Source organism: Argopecten irradians, chromosome 11, assembly GCF_041381155.1.
Source record: "Argopecten irradians isolate NY chromosome 11, Ai_NY, whole genome shotgun sequence".
Classification (NCBI taxonomy): Eukaryota; Metazoa; Mollusca; class Bivalvia; order Pectinida; family Pectinidae; genus Argopecten; species Argopecten irradians.
Window position 1 is genome coordinate 32,001,350 of NC_091144.1, and position 25,239 is coordinate 32,026,588.

The window sequence follows — 25,239 nt, forward strand, 5'->3', positions numbered from 1 at the left end:
TAAAATAGAACCAATACATTACCTAAATATATGCTGCAGCACCACCGAAGTCCTCAGCCGAGGCCATCCCTAATTTTGTGTTTTGACCCCTTACTCCTTAAACTCTTAGGATGGGGGTCCACAGTGTTGATCAGTCACTGCTTGTCAGTGGTGAGGGCAATTCCATGTCTGCCAGCCCTGCTCCCTGCATTCCGTCAGCAATGCCTCATTTGTCCTCTTCCTTTCATGTGCTTCACTGCACCTTTCCTCCCATGGGACTGTTAGTTTGATAATGATGACATTCTTTGTTGCTGGTGACCATAGAACCATATCCGGTCTGAGGTTAGTGGGAACAATATCCTGAAAAGTTAATCTCTGGTTGAGATCTACCTCCAGCCTCCAGTCCCCTGCCTGGTTGATAATTCTGCTTGATTTCTCAGACCTTGATGTCCTTGTTTCACCTTCCCTCATTAACCTAATCTGCGTATGCTTTGTTGACTGAACCTGACACTCTTCCGTTCTTTCTCCAAAACATCAGCCAGCTCCCTAAGGACTTGGTTATGGTGCCAGGTATACCTCCCCTGTGACAAGGTCACATGACAGGAGGTGAGTATGTGTTGGAAAGTTCCACACCGGGGGCACACTGATGTTTCCACAAGGTCCCATCTATGAAGATTTGCTGGTGTTGGTAGCACATCAAGGGTAATGGGTCAGTCATCTTGAGGATACACAATCGCATACCTGTGTCTCAACATGCATGCAATATGTGTCAATCTCAAATTCCTTAAACTAGCATCTAGCTAACGAGGTTTATGTTTCTCGAAAAGTGCAATTCTACATGTATAGTGCTCATACTGAAATATAATTAGATGAACAAATATTCAAACAAAGGAAATTTATTTTAACAATTTGACATGGTAGAAAAAGAGGCTTTTGTTACGGACCATCTAAGGCGTACAAGGATATTTGAACAACAATGGCAAACATCAAATCAGATCATGCTTTAATATTGTGACGTTTGAGTGATGTCACCATATACAAATGTCAAGGTCATTTCTATATTTCTATAACTAAAATATTCATTGAATTTCAAGATTCATCATCCTAGAAATTAAAGTGAACAGTCGGGCAAGGATGGCTAAAGTCGGTAAAAATGGTGTGAATGTATCCAGTACAATTTCTTATGAAATGGAAAAATCAAATCTCTTGTCAAAATCTGTCTGCGTACGAAGAAATTTATAGTATGGAAATTCTAAAACGTCCTCCTGGCTCACTATGTCCGTGGTTACATTTCCACGCAGCCTCGCTTTCAATGCTTTCAACTTTTCTTTACTTTAATGGTCAGAACTGGGAAACTAAGCAGAACTTGACCGTCATATTAATATGCGAGAACTTTTGGAAGGCCAATGAACGTATTTAGACTGGTTTTCTTTGCTCGACTATTCACTTTAAACTTACCGATGAAAACACCATGACACAGGATTGTCTAGTATTGTATACAAGTATACTGCAAACATACATATTTTAGCAGTAAACTTATTTTAATGAGCTGGAAGATAGACACATTCTTCTTAATGGGACTAACTTACCAACCACATGATACCCGATAACATTTGTGCGGGACTAGTATCTCCAGTGTTGATGGAACGTAACTCTTTGTAATCTTCCTGCTAAAATGACATTATCCCGCGATTATGTGATTTGACGTCATTCCATCACCAATAGAAACAATAGCATAAATGTTATCGGGTATCACATGGTACGTGTATGAGCTCCATTATGATTGTACTGTTATAACGATTTCTGAATATCTAATTTTAAAGCAGTTCTCCCGGGTACTGCCAATTATAAGAAATGTTTTATCAGTTTGATATACTTAGAACTGGCAGTATAACCTTAACTGTCTATAGAAATCTCATTGCTCCACCTGATTGACCAATATAACATGTATGACAAGCATGTTACAATTTTTTAAACTTCTTTTTGCTTACAAGCACTATTTGATAAAAAAATGCACTAATAAGTTACACATTCATAATCAAATAGCATGCAGTTCATACATAAAATACATGAACATGACTGTATTAAAGTCACAGTAACTTCCAAGTTTGTCGAACAAATTCTCAAAGAGAGTTAATGTCGTGATTGAGAGTGATTTGGTTCTACTTTGCGCATGATCAGAACATGTTTCTGGCGATTAATTGTCAAAATATGCGAAATTTAATTTTACGGGAGTAATTTGGTTTACAGTAAGCATTTCTAATAACAGCCATTTGAGGATGCGACGGGTTCTAGTGTTGGAAGAAATCCAGAGATGCAAGAGCAAACTCCAATGACAACCCACTTTCTAAGACCATCTCATAACCCAGAGATCTCTCGGAGAGAGTTAGTGGTATATAAATCTATAAAATACTTTATAGACATCACTGTCCAATATACAGACAGTTGTGTATAGAAGACCTGGTCGCAGCACCATAAAACTTTCACAGACAGATTTTTTTTACTTAAGTCTATGTTAAATCATATACTTTAGTAAAATATTTGTCTGAGAATAGTTTTATGGTGCCGGGCCCTGATGAACATGAAGTCTCATTTCGTCAATCTGAATGACATTCTCATTTTCAACATTTTTCTTTAAATTCTTTTTTACTTCAATAATATAAATTTCTATTATGAATTATTGAGCATTAATTGGTAAGAAATGGATTCGCATTTACAGGATAATATACACATCAGCTAGAATATATGTCACTACATTCATTTGTACATCAAATAATGTAAGTGTATTCCCTGTTCAAGCAATTGTATGTAATATATTCCTGAAGATATAAAATCTCTCCATTTACAACAATTACAAGCAGCTTCTTACTCAATTCATAATTATTTACAAAAAAAAAAAAAAAATGAAAATATTACAAAATAAACACAGATTTTAACCCTGATTCTAGCTGTGGATCACACATATACATCCAGCATTACAGTAACTATTAAATACTTGTAGCTATAGATTCACAACATTACCTCAAAGTAATCACTTCCTAGCATACTATCAAAGTGTGTTTCCTGAAGAACTGTTCTGATCATTTTTAGTATCACTAGACTACCATATATCCATGATCCCATGTTTACATGTGATATATCATATATGCTTACAGGAAAAGATCTTTATATAGCACACACTTCAAAATTTAAACTATTTAGAGTATTTACTGCCGGCAGGTCATTTTCTTGATGACATGATTAAAAAAAATTCTTTAGCTAAATACCTGTGGAAAGGATTTCGTTGTCGAATACAGGCCTTGACAAATTTTGAACTGTACAGTGTAGTTTTAGGTGTATCGGTATATCAAATTTACAGAAATTATAAAGTTATCATATTAAAACCTTGACTAAACTTGTTATTTGGTTACCATATGCTCCACCACTGACAAATGGTATTTTCTCACTATCAAAAACAGCAGCAGATGACTTAGTATTTTTCTTCAGTTACAAAAGCTACTTACTTCACACCATTACCACCATTGAAAAGTTTGAGCTACTAATTTTACTTAGCTAAAAATATAAAAAATAATTAATTGCATCCCGAAAAAATTCTGTGGCATTATATCCTATATGGAATGAAGTACTTATTGCCCATGCACCAAAGTCAAAAAAAATAATTTTATATTATTTCTTTTTGTCAATTAGACATATATATACACGATTAAACACCAATTATTGTTCAAATTATTAATGTCATTTATGCTCTTTCGTCGGTGGAGGATCTTTAACCATATTGTTCATAATTTCTAAGAAAGTGTCAAGAAAACGGATAAAAAATAATGCAAAATAATAAAAATATAATAACGAAATATAATAAGTGGAAACTTAAAAAAATACTGGGTGGATTTTGAAAGTTAATCATGATTACGTACCACAACACCAATCATGCATTATAATATTGATCATATATTTAACACATATTTTATGGGAACATGTAATAGAATTATTAAACTGACAATAGGCTAGGCTCCCTGTAATATTTGTCTAAGGATATTAAGGGTATCAGTTAAATAGTTGACAAAACAATCCTAATTTAGATATATATTGTTATAAAAAAAATTCAGAATTTTCATTTCAATGAATTAAGGGAAAATTCTTGATAGGTAAAGCATTGGATATCTCTGCGGAGAATAGAAAAAGCCAGTAGACTTTTCTTTGTAACCACTTCACCAACATTAATCAACATTACTTCATTCTATATTATCAATTTTGATGCATGTTTCCTAGAGCCTGAGAAAAGCTCTGATAAAAACACTCAACACCAGGACCTATTTACTCTCAACAGCAGACTTTTCTTTGCTGTGTAACCACTTCACCAACATTATTCAACATTACTTCATTCCACATTATTAATTTTGATGAATGTTTCCTAGAGCACTGATGCTATTTTACATATATGTACAAAGCACATAAATTTTCGATTTTTAACATTAATTTGAAAAAAAAAAAAAAAAAAAAAAATCAATAAAAAAAATAATGTGCCTGTTCCATGAATACCTCATCTTTACCTTGAGAGTATGGACTTTGTGTAAGTTTGTCTTGGCCAACCAAAAGAGATATCCATATCGATGAAGTCGATCCATGTAGTACAGACAGCCAAATCATGCGGGATTCTCCTGTTAGTTCTCCGTCTTTGCATATTTCAGAGTTACCTCCCTTGGGGTAGGTAAACATTGCTACATCTTTATTTTGTGAGTGAAATTCACATAATTTTCTCTAAATATATGACATTACACTTTCAAACATACAATGTCACAATCAGTATATATATCTGTATGGGCAGATAACTCTGTAACATGCAAATACAGATTATGCGTTGTGAAATCTGGCACCAGTTTATTAGTGTTATAGTCCCACTATAAACCACAGGTACTAGGAAGGTCCTGTAGGACTTGTGTTTGAGTTTGTATTTCCAAATTTGGTGGATAGCACTCGTGAAACATAGTTCCAATATTCACTTCTGATGGTGTCAAATTCCTCTGCCAAAGACTTGCATAGCTGTGAAAAAAATGTTTTATACAGTTTAAGTGATTATTGGTTTAATATTACATATCTACAGCCATACACGTGTATAAAGACAACTCAAAGCATTAAGAAAATTAGTCTTGAAAGCCAAACAGGTCGACTTGTATTGAAATTGACTCTTTGAGACTATTAGACAGTGGTCTTATTAAGCAGGTGGTCTTTATACAGAGGTGGTCACTTTAAGTAGGTTTACATAAAAGAAAGTGTAATTCTGTTCTATAATGAGAATTTCAAGTTAATGTGATAAGATATTTCTAAAGTCAAAACAATATTTGTTATTAAATGTATTGACATTTTTGATGATTTGATGAGATGTAAAATATGACATTTAAACTAGTGAATGACCGTATTTGTTCTCGCCCTAAAGCTCTCAATTTTAGACTTTTATAATAAAACCAGCTCTTCCATATTCAACTGTCCCTAATGCAAGTCCTTGTCCCTGCATTCTTGTAAAGAAGTACTCTACTTTAATACCCTATAAATTTTAGTAAGATTTATAGCCTTAAACATAGTTTGTGTTTAGAAACATATGGTGGTACTATTTCGCACAAGAGTTAAATTTTTGTCTTTTAGTTATGTTGTTCAACAGTCTACTATCAGAATAAAGTGAGCTATGAACTCTTTTTCATTTGTGAAATAATAGTGGATTTTAAATTTTAAGTAGGCTAGCGTCTGTAGACTTACAGTAGTAGCCTTATCCAGCACTGTATCTTTATCATCACAGTCCTGTTCCAGCATCTCCTCGTATGTGTCTACCATACAGCCCATCAGGTAAGGAGAGCGGTAACGATTCTCGTACAGCTGTTGACAGAAGTCCATCAGACCCGGGTACTTACTCAAGTCATGTTCCATCAGTGCTCTGTAAATATAACAATATAGCTACAATAAAACCTGTCTGGGTGATCGGGTGGTGTAGTGGTTAAGCCACTCGCCTTTCACCTAGCCGGCCGGGGCTCAATCCCTGGCACGGACGTGAAAAGGTCAGGGGTCATCTGCCCGATTACGTGGGTTTTCTCTAGGCACTCAGGTTTCCTCCCACACTAAGACTCCTCACGCGCTTACATCAGGGCCATCGAGAGTGATTTATATAAGTTGTATAACTTGTTTCTCAATCGATGTAAAATGAATAAAGTTTATATTTTTTAAAACCTGTCTTAATTACAACCTATGTATAAAGACCACTTGTTTAATAAGATCATTTTCTCAAGAGTCTAAAATGGTCGATTTTACCATAATTTGCCATGTGCATGAAGACCACTTGGCTATAAAGTCTATTTTTTATTCTTGACATCTTAGATGGTCTTTATATTCAAGATTTGACTGTACTGCTAACATATGAAAGTCAAACCTGGGTGGTCTTTATATACAGGTTTGACTGTATTGCTAACAAGTGAAACCAGTTATTCGAAAGGTCAAAAAACATCACAAAAACATATATTTATATGCATGGGAGTCCTACCATACATACCCTTTTAAGTAGTTCCAAGCACTCTCATTATTTGGAGCCTTTTTGATGAATTCCTGAGCATATCTGAAAATAAAACAAAAAGTTTCCATCAAATATGCAGAACTTAATTAACTGCTTAGCTGAGTGTAATTAATTTTAATTATTATGCACAAATGTAAAGGTTATCAATTCGTTTCATTAACATATAATGTATGGACATAGAGGCATTGGTTGCCTGTATTCATTATTGTTATTTAATACTTCTGGCCTCCACTTTGTGCAAAGTCTTATATGTGGTGAAACTGAGTGTTTTCTGAAACTGTGGTATTTTAGTGTTGTATAAATAGCAATAACAGAACATAAAACAATTAAAGAGACACATTGATACCCAAAAGAATATATTTATTTTAAAGTTTTCATAAGTGTAGGCAATAAACCCTTAGTTAAATGTCTAGCTATAAGAAATCAAGGGAGTTTATCACATTGCTTCATGAATTCACTAGCCCATACAGTGATTTATTCGGTACATTTGGGGTCAAATAAATGCTCCTTCTCCTAGAGAAATTTTGTTGTATTTTCCCAATTTTATGTAAATATTCTGCCAAATAAAGAAAAACTCTCAAAAATATACATATTTCAAGAAAGATGCAATGTAGTATTTTCCCAATTGAAAAGGTACAAGGCCCTGAAATTATGGAGTAAGAAAATCACTGCCTTACCGGACTTCTTTCTCCAATACCTCCCCTGTGAATCCAGTCGTGTTACTGACTACAAAGTAGCGTTGGTTCCAAGCCGAGTTATTTCTTAAGTCATCTTGAAGTAGTGTGTCCACATAGTCAAGCTCCCCATCCCAGAGACTAAAGTGTTGGATCACCCATTGTCTGCAAGATATGAACAGGTAATATAGTGACCAGTGGTCAATCAACAACAGCCAATTTCCATTGGTCATTTCTAACTATATCATCAAATATACTGGGTCACATACTGTCAAAAAGACCCATTTCCAGCAAGCCCTTTCAAATTCTATGAGCACAGGTTTCCAGATTCACATGAAGATTTATTATTGAAATTTGGGTTTGCTTAGTTTTACGTCCTAACAGCCAGGGTTATGTAAGGATATGCCATGATGGTGATGCAAAACAGGAGTACCCAGAGAAAAACCACCGACCAGTGGTCAGTACCTGGTAGCTGCACCACGTGCACATGAAATTCAAAGTTGCGACCTAGAGGTGGAGGGCTTGTGGTAATATGTCGGGACATCTTAACCTCTCAGCTCCCTGAAATTTGATTTAATTGATTCAATTTTGCTATCATATGACTAATCACTTACCGGTGCTGCCATGCATGGTAGTTTTTGGCATCCCCTCGAAGAATCTGGGAGGTAAACTTGAGCTCCTGTGACGAGTCATCGAGCCATTCAACCATAACTCGGCGATGATGCCTGCAAAACAGGTAAAATGGTAAATATGGGACAAAGAAGTAATTCCAACCGTGCAGACAAAACAAACTGTGAAGTTATCGAGGTGATCTGCCCCTTAAACACATAAAATGAACACGGTTACATAATATGATACGAATAGTAATATGGGACATCATTATGTATATATTCATGTTGCGAGATTTTCATATTTAAAAGTCCAAGGTACATGTAAAAGCTGTTATACATTAAACGTTACCTTTCTATATAGTTATAATAAATTACACAAGAATCACTGTGACAATTTTTTTTAGCCTTTAAGTTTGAAATTATGACCTATTGTTATTTTTTAATTGACATTTTTACATTTTAGTCTTAAGTAATAACGTAACTGAAGGCTGTGTGTGCGACAACAGAGGGGACATGTAGTTTTATCCTTCAAGAGGCATCAAAAGATTCTATTAACAGTACACTGTGTATGTACAGCTTAAAATTACTCTATGTAACATTTAAAGGAAGTCTCTGTATCAGCATGTGAATGGTTATAATTTTTTCTCCTGAAATGCCTTCAGTTTCACGACAGTATAGTCCAGGGGTGGATACCACAACAGTGATAGTAACCCATAGAGTATCAAGTATGATTCCAGATCCTGTATGCTGGTTATACTTACCATACTTGGTAGTTTTTGGGATGATCCTCAATAACTTCTGAGATATAGCTCAACTCAGGTTTTATATCTTTCTTCAGAGCTTTTAACAGAACTCTGCGGTAATGCCTGTACAAAAATAAATTAACAACTGTTAGAATCATATCACACGAGAGATCCTTACTTACAGGAATCTTGATGAAATATGCTATTAAATGATCTATATATGTGAAGGGTTCACAGTGCTGCTATTAATTTAAACAATAAAATTTTCTTTAGCTGGTCGCCTTGTTTTCATTTTAGTTCACAATTATCAGATGGTGGTCTATAAAAATTGCCTATAACTTATGCGAGTCTGTCCTTCACTAACAATTATTGTTATAGCTATTAATAGCAGCACTGTGAACCCTTCTAACATTGCCAATAATATATCATTATCAGATATAAATATATAATTATCAGATACATAATTTATATTCAAGTGATCAGTATTTCTGATGGTTACAACATCTGCTTTTTTTCCTTTTCATTTGGACAACAGTAAAATGTATCCAAAATAGCCACTTATCCTATAGCTAGGCTGTTCTCTTTCTTCTTTCTCTTGCATTGGTAAGAACTGAATTGAAATAAAAAGACTCCCTTATATTTATGCTATTTACGCTAAATGCCTTCAAAACTTCCAGTTGACCCTTCAGAAGTCAAATCATCATTTCTCAGAAATATTGAGAGTCAAGCCAGCCACATGACAATTTGATTTTTGGGAGTCAAACGCGAAATATTACATACATACTCTTAGGGCACTACTGGAATATAGTCCATGAAAATGCCATGAATAAGACTATAAAAAAGCAATGAAAAAGTCATTGGCAAATCCCATGGATACTGGATGCCCTATGCCTTCTATAAAATTTAAAAAAAAAATGTAGTTATACTATATACTTTACACGGAAAATCTAGAAATATGTCTGTTAGACATTAAGTGCTCGCTAAATACTTCCTAACCTTAATTTCCACTATGAAATCATCCTCTGCAACAGGTGTATGCAGCACTTTCGCTCATTATCCTTGGGACTATTGCAAGGAGATTTACGAGGTTTACGCCCTTTGTGTATTGTAATAAATAGTATTAAATACTTTCCTTTACTTCATCAGAACTTTAAATGTGAAATTACTTTGAAGTTCTTTGCTACATAAAATGTGGTTATTATTATATTGGTACGATACACGTGTTTTGCTGCTCATAATAGTTGTCCGCTAGAACTGTCCAGTCTCTGTGCACGTGGTGACTTACCTGTGTCATGCTGGAACGCTTTCTGGGGTACATTAGATCTAGAGCTCAGACACTCAGACTGATATTTTATAATGTTTTTTATTCTGTTTCTCTTACGCAAAGCTGTGTAATTTTATAAATATTAATTGGAACTGCAGCAAATGCGGTCTATGGTCACATGGGTTAGTAAGCGATAGTGCAACATACACCTAGGACCTAGGATGTATGAAATAAATTAAATATGTGGCCGGTACTAAAAGTTATCTGTTTCGTCACTTTCTTTTATTGACTATATAAACCTAAACTGAATTGTATAATTCCGGAAGTTTCAAAAGTAGATCAGATGCTTAGAATATCATGACTGATGCAAGAGTTTGTATGATACGCTGCTTGAAGTTTACACAAAACAAATGCGTTTAGCACTGTGTAATGTCATTGTTGTTAATTTATTGTAGATTATCGCTGACAAGTATATCTTAATATATGTTCTTGAAAGTTTGGTGTCACTAAATCATGGCAAATCTATTAAACGCTATAAGACACTGACTTCCGGTATCAGGTGCGCATAGCAGATGTACACAGACTCTACACCCGACGAGGAAAATAATAGTTCCAGTACGCTTGTACTAAAAAAAAAAAAACATACAGTAAAACTCCTCTAACTCGAACCCGGATTCCTCGAATACCCCCTATTTGTCGAACTGGTCGTACGGTCCCGACCGTCTCTCTATATAATCTAAGTAACAAAACCCCGGATAGCTCGAACAGCTATTCGTCGAATACCCCTTATTCCTCGAACAGAAATATGTCCCCGTTGCATCAAATACATAGTATTTACCCATGTATTCGTCGAACAGGTTTTCGGCCCTTGAGATTTTTTTTTACCTGTGTCACACCTGACTGCACCGACCAACATGGATAATTGCTCACGATCTTGTGTTTATACAATTGGCGTGTCAAGCCTTTAGGTAATTAAGGGATTAACGGTGTCATTATTACCTACCTACACGATCGCAAGCCGTTGTTTATAATGCTAACTTTATTTAAATATTTCAGAAAAGGCATTAAGTTATTAATGTTTCTCTCGTAATAATCTTCGTTGTAAATGCGGAAGTTGTTGATCTGTGTTAATAGAAAGTACGCATTGTGAAATGACAAAAGAGGCGGAAGATATTGCTGACGTCCGCCTAATTATAAAAGTTTATTTTTTTTTAATTTCATCGTTGGTTTCATTCGATAGGCTAACACAATGTTATTTGCCGAAAGATGTAAACGATATCAAACGATATATGCAAAGTACATTTTATCAGTGCGTTCCGTATCTTTTCATGTAAATTGTATTTTGTAACTTTACTCGTAAATACTAAATAGACATCTATAGATATCATTCCTTATGTCCGTAAATATGCTGGTTAATAACTTTATTGTGAGTATGTATTTTGTAAATGTTTTAAATAATTTGTGATAATTAAATAATAGAAAATGTACTCCTTGTTGACCAATATGGATATTGTACATTAACCTAGATGACGAGCGCTTACTCTGATGTGAATGACATTTGATTTAGGGCTTTCTCATTAGCTTTTCCAAACGCTAAATTTATGTTATACATTTTTTCAAATTGATATTGCTATCAATACAACACTTAAATAAAGAAATCCAAAATGCTGAAAGATAGGGTAATTAAAATGTCATTGCCGTGCATTGTTTGTCATAGTTTGAAACCGAACATTTTAACTGTCGATCTTGACCAACCTCGGATGAGTCGAATACCCCGTATTCCTCGAACTATTGACCTGGTCCCCTGCAGTTCGAGTTATAGGGGTTTTACTGTATTATGCTATTATAATAAAATCATCATATACTAGCCAAAAGAAAATGGGTTATAATATTAAATAATTGGATTTGTAATGATCACGACAAACCACTAGTATGCCCTCTCTGCTGTCACAGTAGTGGCGGACATATCACTAGCCGCCACAAAAGGGAAATACCTGGTAGTAAACAGCTAGACATGGCCATAGGTCATTGCTTTATCAGAAATTTGGCTTTCTTCCATTACCATTGAATACAGTCAAAGTTGTTTGTTAGCAAAAACAAAAACAATCTTGTAGATATTAAGGCCAGTAAGACTCTCTGATAACAGCTGATAGTTACCAATCTATTGAGATACAGACAAAATGCCAGCTGGCAGAATCTTCTGAAACCATTGGAAAGGTTCCATTTGGTAAGATGCTTATCAATACTATTACCATAATCTATTTATATATATGTATCTAATGCTTATAGCATTATACCAATAAGGTTTGTATATGTATACTATTGATGTATTTAGAAAGTAATAAATACTGAGGTCAGTGAAGATAAATATCATGCAAAAAGATTGTATTGTTATGATTTATGTCATTTCACACTTAATGTGTGTAGCTAGTACATATATGAGGCTATATTTCTTTATGTGAAATTCTTAGTTTTGTTTGTGCTGTTTGATTATTTTGACGTCCTATTAACAGACAGGGTCAAGTAAGGACGGCCTCCCATGTATGCAGTGTATAGCGTGTGTTAAGTGTGAAGTGCATGTTTTGGGAGACTGCGGTATATTCATGTTGAGTCTTCTTGTATATAGTGGAACTGTGGCCCTTTTTATAGTGCTATATCACTGAAGCATGTCGCCGAAGACACCAAGCAACAAGAGTGGGGTACTCGGTCACATTATACTGACAATGGGCGAACAAGTCGTCCCACTCCCTGTTTGCTGAGTGCTAAGCAGGAGCAGAAACTACCAGTATTATGTGAAATTCTCACATATAAATATTGCCTGTGTTATATACATGTAAAATAATAGGAGAGGAGAAAATGTAGTGGCCAGACCGGGATTTGAACCCGGGACCTACGAACACTAGCTGAAAGTCTACCACTGATCATGAGCTACTGATGACCGATGATCGATCCAGATCACAATATATTTTATTAGAATTAAACAAATGAGGAAATGGAAAGAGGAAAAGATGAGGAAAGATATACAAGTTGATATTTTTCTTTCTGGTACAAAGTAATAGATAGTGATTAACCTACCAGACAGTGTAGTTGGCGGGATTCAGTTCTGCGGCATCCTTTGTTAGACTGAGAGCACGTTCACTTATTTCATGTTTGGATATCACCGCACGAAAGTAGTCGTACACATCCTTGACTGCAACAGAATTTTACTATGTTAATATACCAGGTACTATGGTATTACTGTACATTGTACAGCACAAACTGCAACTGATCTACACAATTACTACCTTCCAGGAGCTTGATGCCATATCCACCCCAACCCCTCCAAAAAAGGGCCCTCTTTTCTTTTTGTAACAATGGGGTGTAGTTTACAGTTAACAGTTTACCTGTAGTTAAATGCAGTGTACATGTATATACTACTAATGACTAGGTGTAAAGGTTAGTTATATCATAACACTCAACTGTAACTCTGAAAGAGGAGAAGAGTAACCATTAATTTAATCATTTTGTAATAAAGGGGTATAAGTCTGAAAAAGGTGGAGGTATCTTTTGTTCTGATATAGATAACGCAAATCTACTCTGTCTAAGTTAATAAGGGGACATGAAATCAGGGCTTATTTCCAGTCTGATTTGGGGCTGAATTTCAGCCTCATTTCCCATGGCAAATCCTCTTAATTTTTCCCTATTCGAGCCTTAAATTTCCCAAAATCAAAGTAAATTAATGTATTGAAGACTATCCAAAAACACTGCATGTATATAGTTGGCTAAGGCTTTAAATATTTGTGAATTGGTTTCAGAAAAGTACATAAACTACACTGGAAATAAAAAGTCTTATTTATTATGCTTTATTTCAGATTTCATAATTTTTCCCAATTCTTGGATTTGTCGCACATTTTCCTATATTCAAAGCCACAGGCCCCATGCATGCATTCCCAAAAGAGTGAGAAAAAGCTCTGTGAAATGCTCATTCTGAACAATGTTTCCTAATTTTTAAACCAGACTGCAATATACATTCATGAATAAGGTAGCAGAACCCCTGGGTTTCTTGCATGATCAGTATGTATTGATCACCTTTATTTGGACATGCAGTTTCCGTTTTTATAATCATTATTTGACGTACCCATAGGTGTCCTGGTCCCCACCTCAATAAGACTATACTATTCTATTATAAAAATTACATGTAAAATGATTCAAAAAGATTATTCTTTTTAAAAAAAGATTTCATTTTGATCATTGAATGATATGAAAACTTTGTGGTTGTTAACTTACTCTATTTCATATCTTAAATTTTTCATTTTGTATTACTTTGTTGTCTTGGTAACACATATTTTTATAGACTTTGTTTGAATACTGTACTGAACAATATTAGCTAACACATGTACAATCAAAAACATATATACATAAAGATTGGAAACTCCTTCTTTGTCTTTGTTGGCAGGCAGGGACTTCCGGTTTATAGGCATTTTGCCTCGGCTAACTACTTTTAAGTGTATTCTTTTAAACACGATATTTTTGCATCGAACACAAAGTTAAAACATTGTATCATGGTTTGATGTAATCAGTTTTCCCGATTGATGTTATATAATATGATTTTTGAAAAGCATGAAAATAAGCAAATTTACCTGGTTTTTTGAAAATCAGGCATTCAAAACCGGAAGTGTGTTTTGTTTTATTAATAAATAAGTTAAAATATCATTTTTTCTATCCAAAATCGTACTCAAACCATCTGAAAATTACTGAACTTTTACAACATATCAAAGTTATTCTTTTATATTCAACTATTTAAGTGTTTATCAAAAAAAAAACCCCTAAGCACTAAAGGAGTAAAATGTTTGTCCGTAGTGTTACCATATACATTGAGCAAGACTATATGTGGAGAATTACTGTTGGCGGTGGTATTTGCGATTCATTATAAATTCATTTTGCCCATAGATATATATAAGAACATAAATTCCTGTCAAGTGATCTGATGTGCAGATGATAGATAAACCAACAGCTCTTTGACTGAGTCAAAAGAACCATGCTGTGTTATTTGGCAGAGTGACAGGTAACTACATTATAGCTATAGATTATGTATTTCTAACACTTAAATGTACACCTGAATACATTTCATATACAATCAAGAAAGTTTTTTTCATCTGATAGCTAGACTATAGTCCCCATCAATGTTATTTTTTTAAATATCCTGAACATTTATACAAACCCTAGAACCTTTCAAATTTAGAAACTAGATTTGTTTCACGCACGTGCAGTAAGAACAGAATCAGTTAATATTTTTTTTACGTTAATTTATATAAGCAGAGATTCAAGAACTTTTCGATGATAAACAAATACAATATGTATTCGTACATGATAGTCAAATTTATTCTCACTTCGCATCATTCTGGGGAGATCTGATATGAACTGTACTGTACGACACACGTGACCTCACTCGTCTATAAATGGTAATGACAACAAACAAACGCAAAACACCGGCACCACTGATGTTTTTATCACGTATCATTATACTCACACTTGTCAGAATACGCTATTTGTACAACCGGATGTGGCCCGTCGTCCTGAGGAACTGGCTCCACATCTCGCCAATCCTCCCTCTGACAGTACGGTGTCCAGGGGATGGGACCACCACCATCGTCAGAACTCGAGTCCGACATTGCTCAGCGATCGCGAGGAAAAGGAATCAAAACAGACGGCAGGTGGCGCTGACTAGCGGGAGACTAATATTTAGACTCGGGCTCGTAAAGAGAAATAGTTCGTTCCGGTTGAACTCATTTTAACAGAGATTTGATCAATCTACTGTAGAATACTTTGGTAAGTCAAAGATTTTAATTTTTGTAACAGTCATTAAAATTTCTTTAGATAACTACAATAATAAACATACCATTATCAATTGTGTATTTAATTTTTATTATCAATCTCTCCCTTTCAAATTCCGCTTTTGCCTATCCTGTTTCAGGCACTCGTCTCGTACTTTAGACACAAAGGACAAAAAAATGTCAATCTAGCGGGAAAATATGATTATGCTAATAATATCGCTAAATGTAGACATAGGTAAGACTGAACCTTTGGAAGATTACTGTCAATCAAAATAATGATTCTTTTTGTACAACTTCAAGATGGCGTTCTATGAAGATTTCTTCATGTAAAGTTGGAAAATCTGAAACACTAACGTTACATCATGTACTGGGACCCAACCAGTAACTTTGTTAGGCCTACATGTACTGTAGTCGTGACAGAACAGTAGGCCTAGTCGTGATTATGTGCATATTCTACTCTGCGTCCAGATTTTTGAAGCCTGGAGCTGCTGGCGAAATACTTCATGATGGTGTTGTTTTGTTTATTTGGAAATAATGTGTTTCATGAGATGCAAACAATGAATTGTCTCCCAAATCATGACCACTGTTCCTTCATGACTGGTAGGGTCCCAGTAAGGTACTGATTGGCGACTGGCGACCACTTGTAGCCTACCGAAATTTTATTGAAGAGTTAAGAATATTGTCAAAAACTAACACATCAATAAGGCTAATTCGTTGAAAATTGACATGAATAATTTTTAATTAAACTTCAGTAACAGAAGTCATTTTCTAATTTTGAATTTCAAAAATTCTGGTAGATCTCTAAAACTGCATGTGTAGTTTATATAGACCTGGCTGTAGTTAAATTATATTTTTATCATCCTTGATACTCCAGGGTTTACTGTTGCTAACGTTATATCCACCCCTTGATTATCTCGTAATAAAACTGGAGGCAACAGAAGACAGGTAATTTGATCATTTGATGTACATAAAAATAATTGTATAACAATACATCATAATTGACTCTGTTGTTGCTTTGAAGTTGGGTGTCGCTCTCTCTGTAATCTTCAAACTCAAAGGAAGTCCCTGCAGACCTCATCACCTTTCGTTTAATCATCCTCCTGATTTTTTTCTCAGTGAAAGTAATTCTTTGAGTATCTAGGATGGAATTTTAGACGGTGGATAGGAAATGAACCTGTTGACAGTGAAGGGTAAAGTGGTGTCTGCATTGTGATGTCTCCCAAGTTAAATGTTCGGAATCGGGTTGACCATGTTTCAACTTTCAAGACGGTGCCAGAGAATTACTTGATCAAACACGGGTTAATGTGTATGTGAGCCTCTTTGGGGCAAGTCGAAGATTAGAACCGTTTTGAGTCTAGTTATAATATTAGAAATGCCTGGTCATACATCAATCTGCTATTGCTCCAATTCTCAGGCTATGCATTTCCATGAAGTAGGTCAGGTGCTGTAACAGACAAAATAAAATTACAAAAAGAATTAATTGTTTCTAACTTTCTGTGAGGATTTTTAAAGATAACCAATGTGTATTTTAATTTCTACAGGTGAAGACTGAGAATAATAAGATGAACACCTTAATTGCCAAGAGTCTACCCAATATTTATTGTCTGGTTTTGTTGATACCAGTGTTATTTGGACATTATGCCTATGGTAAGAGATGAATTTAGATGTTAGACTTAATTTAGGCTATCAAAGTATCTTTCTTTTCACGACCAATTCCAATCACTAATGATGATAAAATATATGAAAATATATCAAGAATTATATCACTAGTCCTGACTCCTCCACCCTGTGGTTAAAAGTGCATGGTTTTGTTTCATTAGTTTTAAAGGGACAATTCACTCAGGATAATTCTTTTACATAACCAAGAAGCAAAATATGGCATAAATGTATTGTTCTACATTTCTTATGAATCATATAACATAAAATGTTGAAAAATTCACGTCATTGTTATGTATGTTAATTGATACTGTTGTAATTACAAATTGTTGATCAATTACGATTAAGCAGGTACAATATGTACGCTAGTGTACCCATATCCGAGCCAAAGTCATGCACGTTAAACAAATGAACTACATAACCACTGTGGAGGTGATAAAATGATTTTTTTAGTCAAGACATTTCACCTAATAAGGTAAACAAACTACTGTCAGGGCGATTTGAGCAGTTTTAAACAAAAGTAGCATTACTCTAAGAGCAAGGGACAGGGTTCGGCATACAAGATGTTTGACCACAATGTGTAATGGTGGCCAGCGAGTGAGTTTGAACATTTCATGCACATTTCACCACCATGGGCTTTTCTGGCATTTCACATTAAAACTGACTGATCTAATTTCAATCAAAACTGGATATTTTCCGATATATGTACAAATTTTAATGTTCTCTTAGACTGAATTGTCCCTTTAAGTATAGGGTCCTTTTAACTGCCAGGGTCATTTAAGGATGAGAACCCCTGTGGAGAAAAATTACCAACCAGTGATTTGTACCTGACAACTGCCCAACATAGGATTCAAACTTGTAACCCTGAGGTGGAGGGCTTAAGTGGTAATATGTCAGCCACCAGTTGGGATAGCCAAGAGTGGGGGTACTTGCAAGCTTAAAATCATTCATCACAATGTGTGATTGGGCAGTTGCCAGTACTGACCTAATTAGTAGCTTTCAGTGATTTATCTACTGTAACAGTACCAATTTACTTGTGTTATAGAGTTAAAATGAGAGGTATATTATTATATTAATATCTCATAATGCATTGCTGTGTTTTTTTTAAGAAGGATAGAATATCAGGACATTTTATCACTTATTTGAGAAGAGGTCTTTTTACCTTATTATTGAAAAAAAATAGATTGGGATGGAAAATTAACATTTTGGGGGAATTTTGGCAAAAATTTGAAATGCATGCAGATTTCCAATTTTCAACTGTAAATATTTATAATCTGCCAATATTTAGGTCCCTAGAAAAGCCCTGAATGTACATGACATTGAAATATTCATTGTTATCTACCTCAGATGTTTAACATATTAAATTGTAGGGTGTCCACAAGGTACATATGGACCAAGTTGTGAGAATACATGTCCAGCTAACTGTGCAGGATCAGAATGTCATTCAGAAACAGGACTTTGTACAGCAGGCTGTGTTCCAGGTTATTTTGGAGACAGTTGTTCTTCAGGTAGGTAATTCTATACAGTCAATTTGGGATCTTATATTTTCTCTTCTTTCCTACACACAGACTTCTTGATACCACCTTACTTTTAGCTTTATGAGCTCTAAAATCAGTGTTTTTCCTTGGCATGTTGGGAAATTGCCACCAGGTGAAAATTGGGAAATTTTGTGCGATAAATGTAGGAAATGAAAAATTTTAAAGGTGTTTATGGAAATTTTGGAAAAGGTAGAAATAAACAATAATGCTTCTCTAAGAATCAGTGTAAGAATGTATACTAAACTACGACATTCAGACTTGGGATTTCCAGAAATTTTTTGTTTCGTCACACAAAATACGCATCAACTCACTGATTTGGGAAATTTAGATATAGATTTGGGAAAAAATAATAAGAAATACAATTGGGAAATGGGGCCAAATTTCGGTCCAAATATATATATGCAGGAAAAACACTGAAATTGTCCCTTTGAGGTCTTCTCTGGGTTCTGTCCCCTGGCTAAGGCACACCATTCTCAACGAAAGTGAAACTCACTGTGGTAATGCATTTATGTTAACCAGGTACCGAGTGTCTGAGCTCACTTTCTTATTTGAGTATGAGTAAAGCCCAACTTTTTGTCCGGTGAAACTTTTTTTTGTTTCAAGGGAGATCACTCTAATCGCTAACCTATTGGAAACCGGCAAATGGTGTATTAGTGGGCAAGTTTGAGGAGTGGGGGGGGGCTCGAGGTATCCCCAGATGGAAAAATGCGATTTAGAATGACTGAAATGAGTATTCCGATGTATTTTGATGATTTTGCGAAGACTGAAGATTTTGGTGTTTGGAGTTCCCGGGGTTCTCCCCCAGGAAAATTTTTTACGATTTAGAATTGTAAAGATGAGTTTTTAGATGCATTTTGTTAAATATGCGAGCGATGAAGGCGCAAGATTTTGGTGTTTAGGAGTCTGGGGGTATACCCGGGAAAAAATGTATGATTTAGAATGGCTGAGATGAGTTTTACGATGCATCTGGTTGAATTTGGGAGTGCTGAAAGCGCGAGATTTTTGTTTTGGGGGGTTTACGGGGGTCTCCCCCTGGAAAAAAAATTATGATTTAGAATGGCTGAGATGAGTTTTACGATGTATTTTGATGATTATAAAGTGTTCTTAACACGATAATTTTTTTTCCGATTTAAAGTTACCTTCATTGAGGAATGATAATTGTGAGTGTCGTCATACCATTATGCAACCCAGCTCGATCTAAACCTACCGGATTCACACAATTGACACGTACACTGTTGTGTGTATCCCCAAATAATTATAAATTGATTGTCTTTCTAAGACATATAAACAAATTAATCTTTTAGAAAGCATTTTTTTAAATAATATTATCCCGTGATAGACATTTTTAGTCGTGTTTTTGTGTATTGAATTTTTATTATTAAAGGTTTGAACATTACGTGCTTGAACGTTTTAGGGAACCCGCTGCGTAGCGTAAAATTTTTTAAAACGAAGTACAAAAATGAGCTGGAGGACCCTTTTTTCTTTCAAATGTGCATTTTTAGAACATTTCACTCGGCGAAAATGGGAGGGCAAAAAGACATGTTTGCCCCTCCGTCCAGGGGAAAGGGGGGGGGGCAATTGTCCCTCCTGCCCCCTCGCTTCCTACGCCCCTGCATAGTGTAGTTTCTGCTCTTGCTAAGTGCTCAGCATCAAACAGAGTGAAACGACTTGTACATTGGCCCTTCGTCAGTATTATATATATGTGATCGGGATGAGGTGTGTTGTTCAGTATCTATCAGTGCTCTTGATAATTTTTTGAGGGATGGGTAATCGTACTCGCACTTTTGAAAGAGAGGGGTACAACTTTGACTTATACAGTGCGAACCCAAAACTTAAGAAGAGATATTTTGATAAAAGTTATGTAGGTATAGCATAAAGTAATCAATGAAAAGTTAGCAATGGTGCAAATATCTATCTGAATCAACGGCACAGATTATGTAGACTCTTAAAAATATTTTAACAAGTATTGTACAGGTAATTTTTACACGTTCATACAATTTTAATGGGTAATTGACAGGTTTTCAATGGATATTTTACCAATGTACGCATCTTAACTGATGCACTCGTCTATGGTACATGGCATGCTAAACTGTGAGATGTATCACTGTATAAAGGGTACTTTATTTGTAATAAGAGTGGTGAAAAATGTTGTTTGAACCCGGACCTCCGAACACAAGCCGATTTAACTACCTGATTATTGATGATAGAGTAATATCCTATCAAATTCTCATCACTCCTTTGTCAGTAGACTAGAAGAGCTTGGGCTCAGACGTCTCATTTGTTTGAAATCTAGTCAACTTTCTCCTACTACATGTACTTAATTTGGTTCCTATGATAAACCTAATGTTTTAGTGAGATAAATGTTTGACAAAGGTATACATATGATATAACCGGTATATTAATTGTAAACTTAGTGTTAAATGTAGTCTCTGTCGCTCAGCTGATGGGGCATGTTTCTTTGGCTTAGTCAGTAGAGCTGTAGTTTTCCACTCCGCAGACCTGGGTTGAATTCCTCTTCAGGGTGACATGTTTAGCTGTGTATTTTCCTGCTCCATTGTCTCAATTTCAAGATAAAAACACAAAAGCTGGATGGATGCCTTATTTGATCATGTTCAACCGTTGTACCTGCAGTCTGCTCCTCTGGAACCTGGGGTCCAGCCTGCGAGAACACATGTGGAACTAATTGTTTAGGAGACGTGTGCCACCATGTAAACGGAACATGCTTACAAGGTTGTGAGCCAGGCTATCAAGGAGCCAAGTGTGATTCTGGTAAGGCCTTTGAGTTAAATATGTCACCAAGTGGTTGCTGGGGTTTTGGGTATTTTCCCTAATTCTGTGATTCGGAGGTCCATCAGGATGTGGCTATTTAGTTTGGGGGAATGAGCGTAGTATCGCATAAGCCACTCCCTTCCGAAAACTCCGTGTTGGTCTACACACTTGGTGAACTGTTCATTTGTCGGTGATTAAGGAAACACCATAAAATTCCTCTTCCTAATTTACTGTCCGTTATTGTCATTCAAACAGACAAACACATGTATTACAACGGTATAAATTGGGATGCTGGCCCATACTATAAATTGGTCTAATGTCCATGGGTCCTCTCAGGCCAGCACCTCTATTCACTCTTGGGTCCACTCTCTCTCTCTAACTGACTAACACACTCTATATCAATATCCCATGCGATACAATTAATTACTAAGTTAGACTTTGATTTGCTAAACAATTAATTAGTGGGCAGGGTTACCCTAAAAATCCTACATTACACAGTGATAATCTAACATGCCCTAACAGTAAATGCCTATTGTCAACATTGTACATTTAATAGAATTAATTTGTGATTTTTTAAAAAGTTATATGTGCCGTAACTGGACGAAAGTTTTGACATGTTATTTTTCCTTCATTATTTAATCTATTGAAAACCGTAAGGTTTGATGAATTAAGCCGTGAAAATCATTCAAATGGTTCCAGATGTCTGACGAATGTTAGTTGCAACACAGAATTTAAGTACTGTAAAATTGTTGGTTTTTTATGCCTTATGTATGTTTATATGGAAACATACCTGCAGAAATCACTTGACAATGACTAATAACATTAAAAAAATGCTAAATGAAATTGAAGACCACGATTTGGCTTTATGGTCCGACCGTATGTACTCATTTCACTTCACTATAGATGTACATATAATGATTTTTGGCAGTACTGCCAAAAATCATTTTCAGCTCTTATATGTACTCGTAAAATTAAAACATAAGAATTGAAAATACTGTAAATCTCAAAATGTTGGGTAACTTTTGGTAATAAATAACATATCAAAAGCTCATCTTGATTCGTGAGTATGAATAATACGGCACATATAACTTTAATAAAATTAAATTGACATATTTATTTTACTAATTTCAATTAAACCTGCTTGTCACCTGTCGACTCCCTTACATGCCAAGACTGCATGGTCACTGGTCAATTCAGACTAATGAACAGTCTATTCAAATCCAGTTATCTAATCTCCCTATTCAAATTCAATTATCTAATCTTAGCTCCAAAATCTTGAATGTAAACCATCTTCAATAATCTCCTATATTTAAAATACAACTTATACTGAAATATTTAAACAATTAAATGTTTGAAATATAAAAATTACTATTTTTGTACCATGACACATAGATATGGTTTAGGAGTATTTAAGGAGTTGAGGTTAAATATATTCAAGGATGCTGGGGTGAAATTTTGAATTGATATCCGAGCCTGTGGGTTTGAATTTGCACAACGCTATATGCTACCCTTATAGTGCATTGTATGAGATCAAAGTTGATCGCACGAGGCTACGCTACAATTACAGTGCTTATATAAGCGTAGTTTAGCAAAGTGTCGAAGTGACCAATTGAGGGTCTCTGACAATCTTGGGTCTGTGGGTAGTTGAAGTTTTTAAGGGTTAAATTGGAAGTGATGGTGACGAAAGTTAAATAGCCCATTGCGACTGATTTGGATGAAGCTGTAGCTATTTTAGGAATAAGGAATAGGAATAGATCATGAGATGGGAAATCTGAGCTATAGAAAAGATGAATAAGGAAGTCCTCATGGAAGACAAGTGGGATATGGAAAAGCCAGGCTTTGTTGTAGGGAGGGGATAGGGTTGGGGATGAGTGAAATGTGTGGTCAGAGGAGAGATGAGATGGGGAGACTTTGGTGTGGGGAGGCTAAGGGTTGGGGATGAGTGAAATGTGTGGTCAGAGGAGAGATGAAATGGGGAGACTTTGGTGTGGGGATCGAGGGTTAGGGTTGGGGATGAGTGAAATGTGTGGTCAGAGGAGAGATGAGATGAGGAGACTTTAGTGTTTGGAAGGTTATTAAACATGTCAAAGCATTTCTATTTCGTTAATATTTAATAGTTGTTTTGAATTATGTGTGTTTGTTGCCCGATGCAAGAAAGGAAGAGTGTTCAGCGTTACCGCAGATCATGGTTTCACGGAAGAAGGCGAGGGCAGAATACGGACAAATCTAACACCGACAGTCAGTCTGCTGAAGATATCAAAGGTATACACCATTCAGTCCTGTGTCAAATTAATTAATTCATGATCAGGGAAAAAATAACAATTTTGTAAGTTTGGTTAGTGTTAGGAATCAGTTAAGATTTTCAATTATTAATCAATTAATCTACTGTTATGTAACATCTTAGAAATGTCAGTTCTTTTCTTAACAATGACGTGACATTTCATCATTAAAATTTCAACTTTGGAGCAAAACCTTTAATTACACTTTTGCATGAGTAGTTTTGTGGCGTGATTGGACTGGGTTGATATCCGATGGCTTGGTGGCTCTAAGTTGGTCAGAGGCATTCGAACTCCACGCATTCAGAGGTCCTGGGATGGAATCCCAGTCCTTTTTCAAAGTATTTGCCTATGAAGACACATAAGACTTACACCACCACCCTGGGTCTCGAGTCTCAAGTGACCAATTCTAATCGCCTTTTTGTCTGTCGTCGTGCGTCGTCCGTCGTATGTCCGTAAACAATTTCCATTTTAGACTTCTTCTCCAAAACTGCTGAAGCAATTTCAATAAATTTTGCACAAACCTTCTAAGGCATAAGGCCAATCAAAATTATTAATAACATGGTCCCCACCCTACAGGGGGCTGTGGGAGCTAGGGGCTAAAAGGGGTAAAATTGACTAAAATTTCAAAAATCTTCTTCTCCACTCACAGATGTGGTGGAATCAAATACTCTTCATAAATAGAAAGATCTTAAGGCCCTTTAGAAAATTTGTGAATTATATGACCCTGGGGTCTCTAGTTTGCCCCTGTGGAGGGGGTTAAATTTACTTAAGTTTATATAGGGAAAACACATTTTTGCGCATTATTTGGTCATTTGTAATAGGAAATGAGTAAAATATTGTCAGAATGATCAGTATAAAATAGCCATTGAATCCTATTAACAAAGTTTTCATGACCCCCAGGGGCCTTAGGGGCGGGGTCAAATAGGCTAAAACTTCAAAAATCTTCTTTTGAAATTCTGAAAATGGTAGAATCATATATCATGAATTACCGTAATTTCGGGACAATAAGCCGCACCTGTGTATAAGCGGCAGAGGCCTTTTTTACGATTTTTTTCAAGTTTTGTACACATATAAGGCGCACCGTTATGTAAGACGCACCCCAAAGTTAGGCCCATGCACCCACGTAACCATCTGTGTATAAGATCTATATCTAATGAAGTTCGGTAATGCCTATCGATCGATTAGAATCACGAAAACTGTCTGTAAACTTGTTCTGTAAATATATAACAAATAAAACTCACAATGATGTAAATATCTTTAGCAAAATTGATTTTGTCATGTTTCTGTTCGGTGTTTACTCTGCCATTATGTAAGACTACTTGTCTGTAAACAAACATGGCGGCCGTATAAATTCACG

The 25,239-nt window shown here is 35.5% G+C and overlaps 2 protein-coding genes across 6 annotated transcripts in view; one reads left to right on the plus strand and one right to left on the minus strand.

Moving 5' to 3' along the window:
- Positions 1-859: 859 nt before the first annotated feature.
- Positions 860-15,510, minus strand: LOC138335321 (protein farnesyltransferase/geranylgeranyltransferase type-1 subunit alpha-like). Its single transcript, XM_069284354.1, has 8 exons — positions 15,337-15,510; positions 12,903-13,017; positions 8,582-8,686; positions 7,824-7,934; positions 7,213-7,374; positions 6,515-6,577; positions 5,731-5,905; positions 860-5,019 (listed from the first exon to the last, which is right to left on the minus strand). Exons 1-8 carry the CDS (start codon positions 15,476-15,478, stop codon positions 4,894-4,896), a joined length of 999 nt encoding a protein of 332 aa, XP_069140455.1. The 5' UTR covers positions 15,479-15,510; the 3' UTR covers positions 860-4,893.
- Positions 15,511-15,801: 291 nt separating this feature from the next.
- LOC138335318 (polycystin-1-like protein 2) overlaps positions 15,802-25,239 on the plus strand; it is a 72,347-nt gene continuing 62,909 nt past the window's right edge. For 2 of the 5 annotated variants that reach the window (XM_069284346.1, XM_069284348.1), the window contains exons 1-5: positions 15,802-15,875; positions 17,182-17,287; positions 18,667-18,804; positions 21,466-21,603; positions 23,758-23,865. In XM_069284346.1, coding sequence (XP_069140447.1) covers positions 17,203-17,287; positions 18,667-18,804; positions 21,466-21,603; positions 23,758-23,865 — 469 coding nt within the window. In that variant the 5' untranslated portion in view covers positions 15,802-15,875; positions 17,182-17,202. The remainder of the gene's footprint in view (positions 15,876-17,181; positions 17,288-18,666; positions 18,805-21,465; positions 21,604-23,757; positions 23,866-25,239) is intronic. The other 3 variants (XM_069284347.1, XM_069284350.1, XM_069284351.1) reach the window with 2 other exon arrangements.

Coding starts and splice junctions, on each gene's coding strand:
- LOC138335321 (XM_069284354.1), bottom strand. CDS start 15,478: ATGTCGGACTCGAGTTCTGACGATGGTGGTGGTCCCATCCCCTGGACA. Junction 13,018..15,336: donor AATAGCGTATTCTGACAAGT/GTGAGTATAATG, acceptor ATTCTGTTGCAG/TCAAGGATGTGTACGACTAC. Junction 7,935..8,581: donor CCCAAAAACTACCAAGTATG/GTAAGTATAACC, acceptor CCTGTTTTGCAG/GCATCATCGCCGAGTTATGG.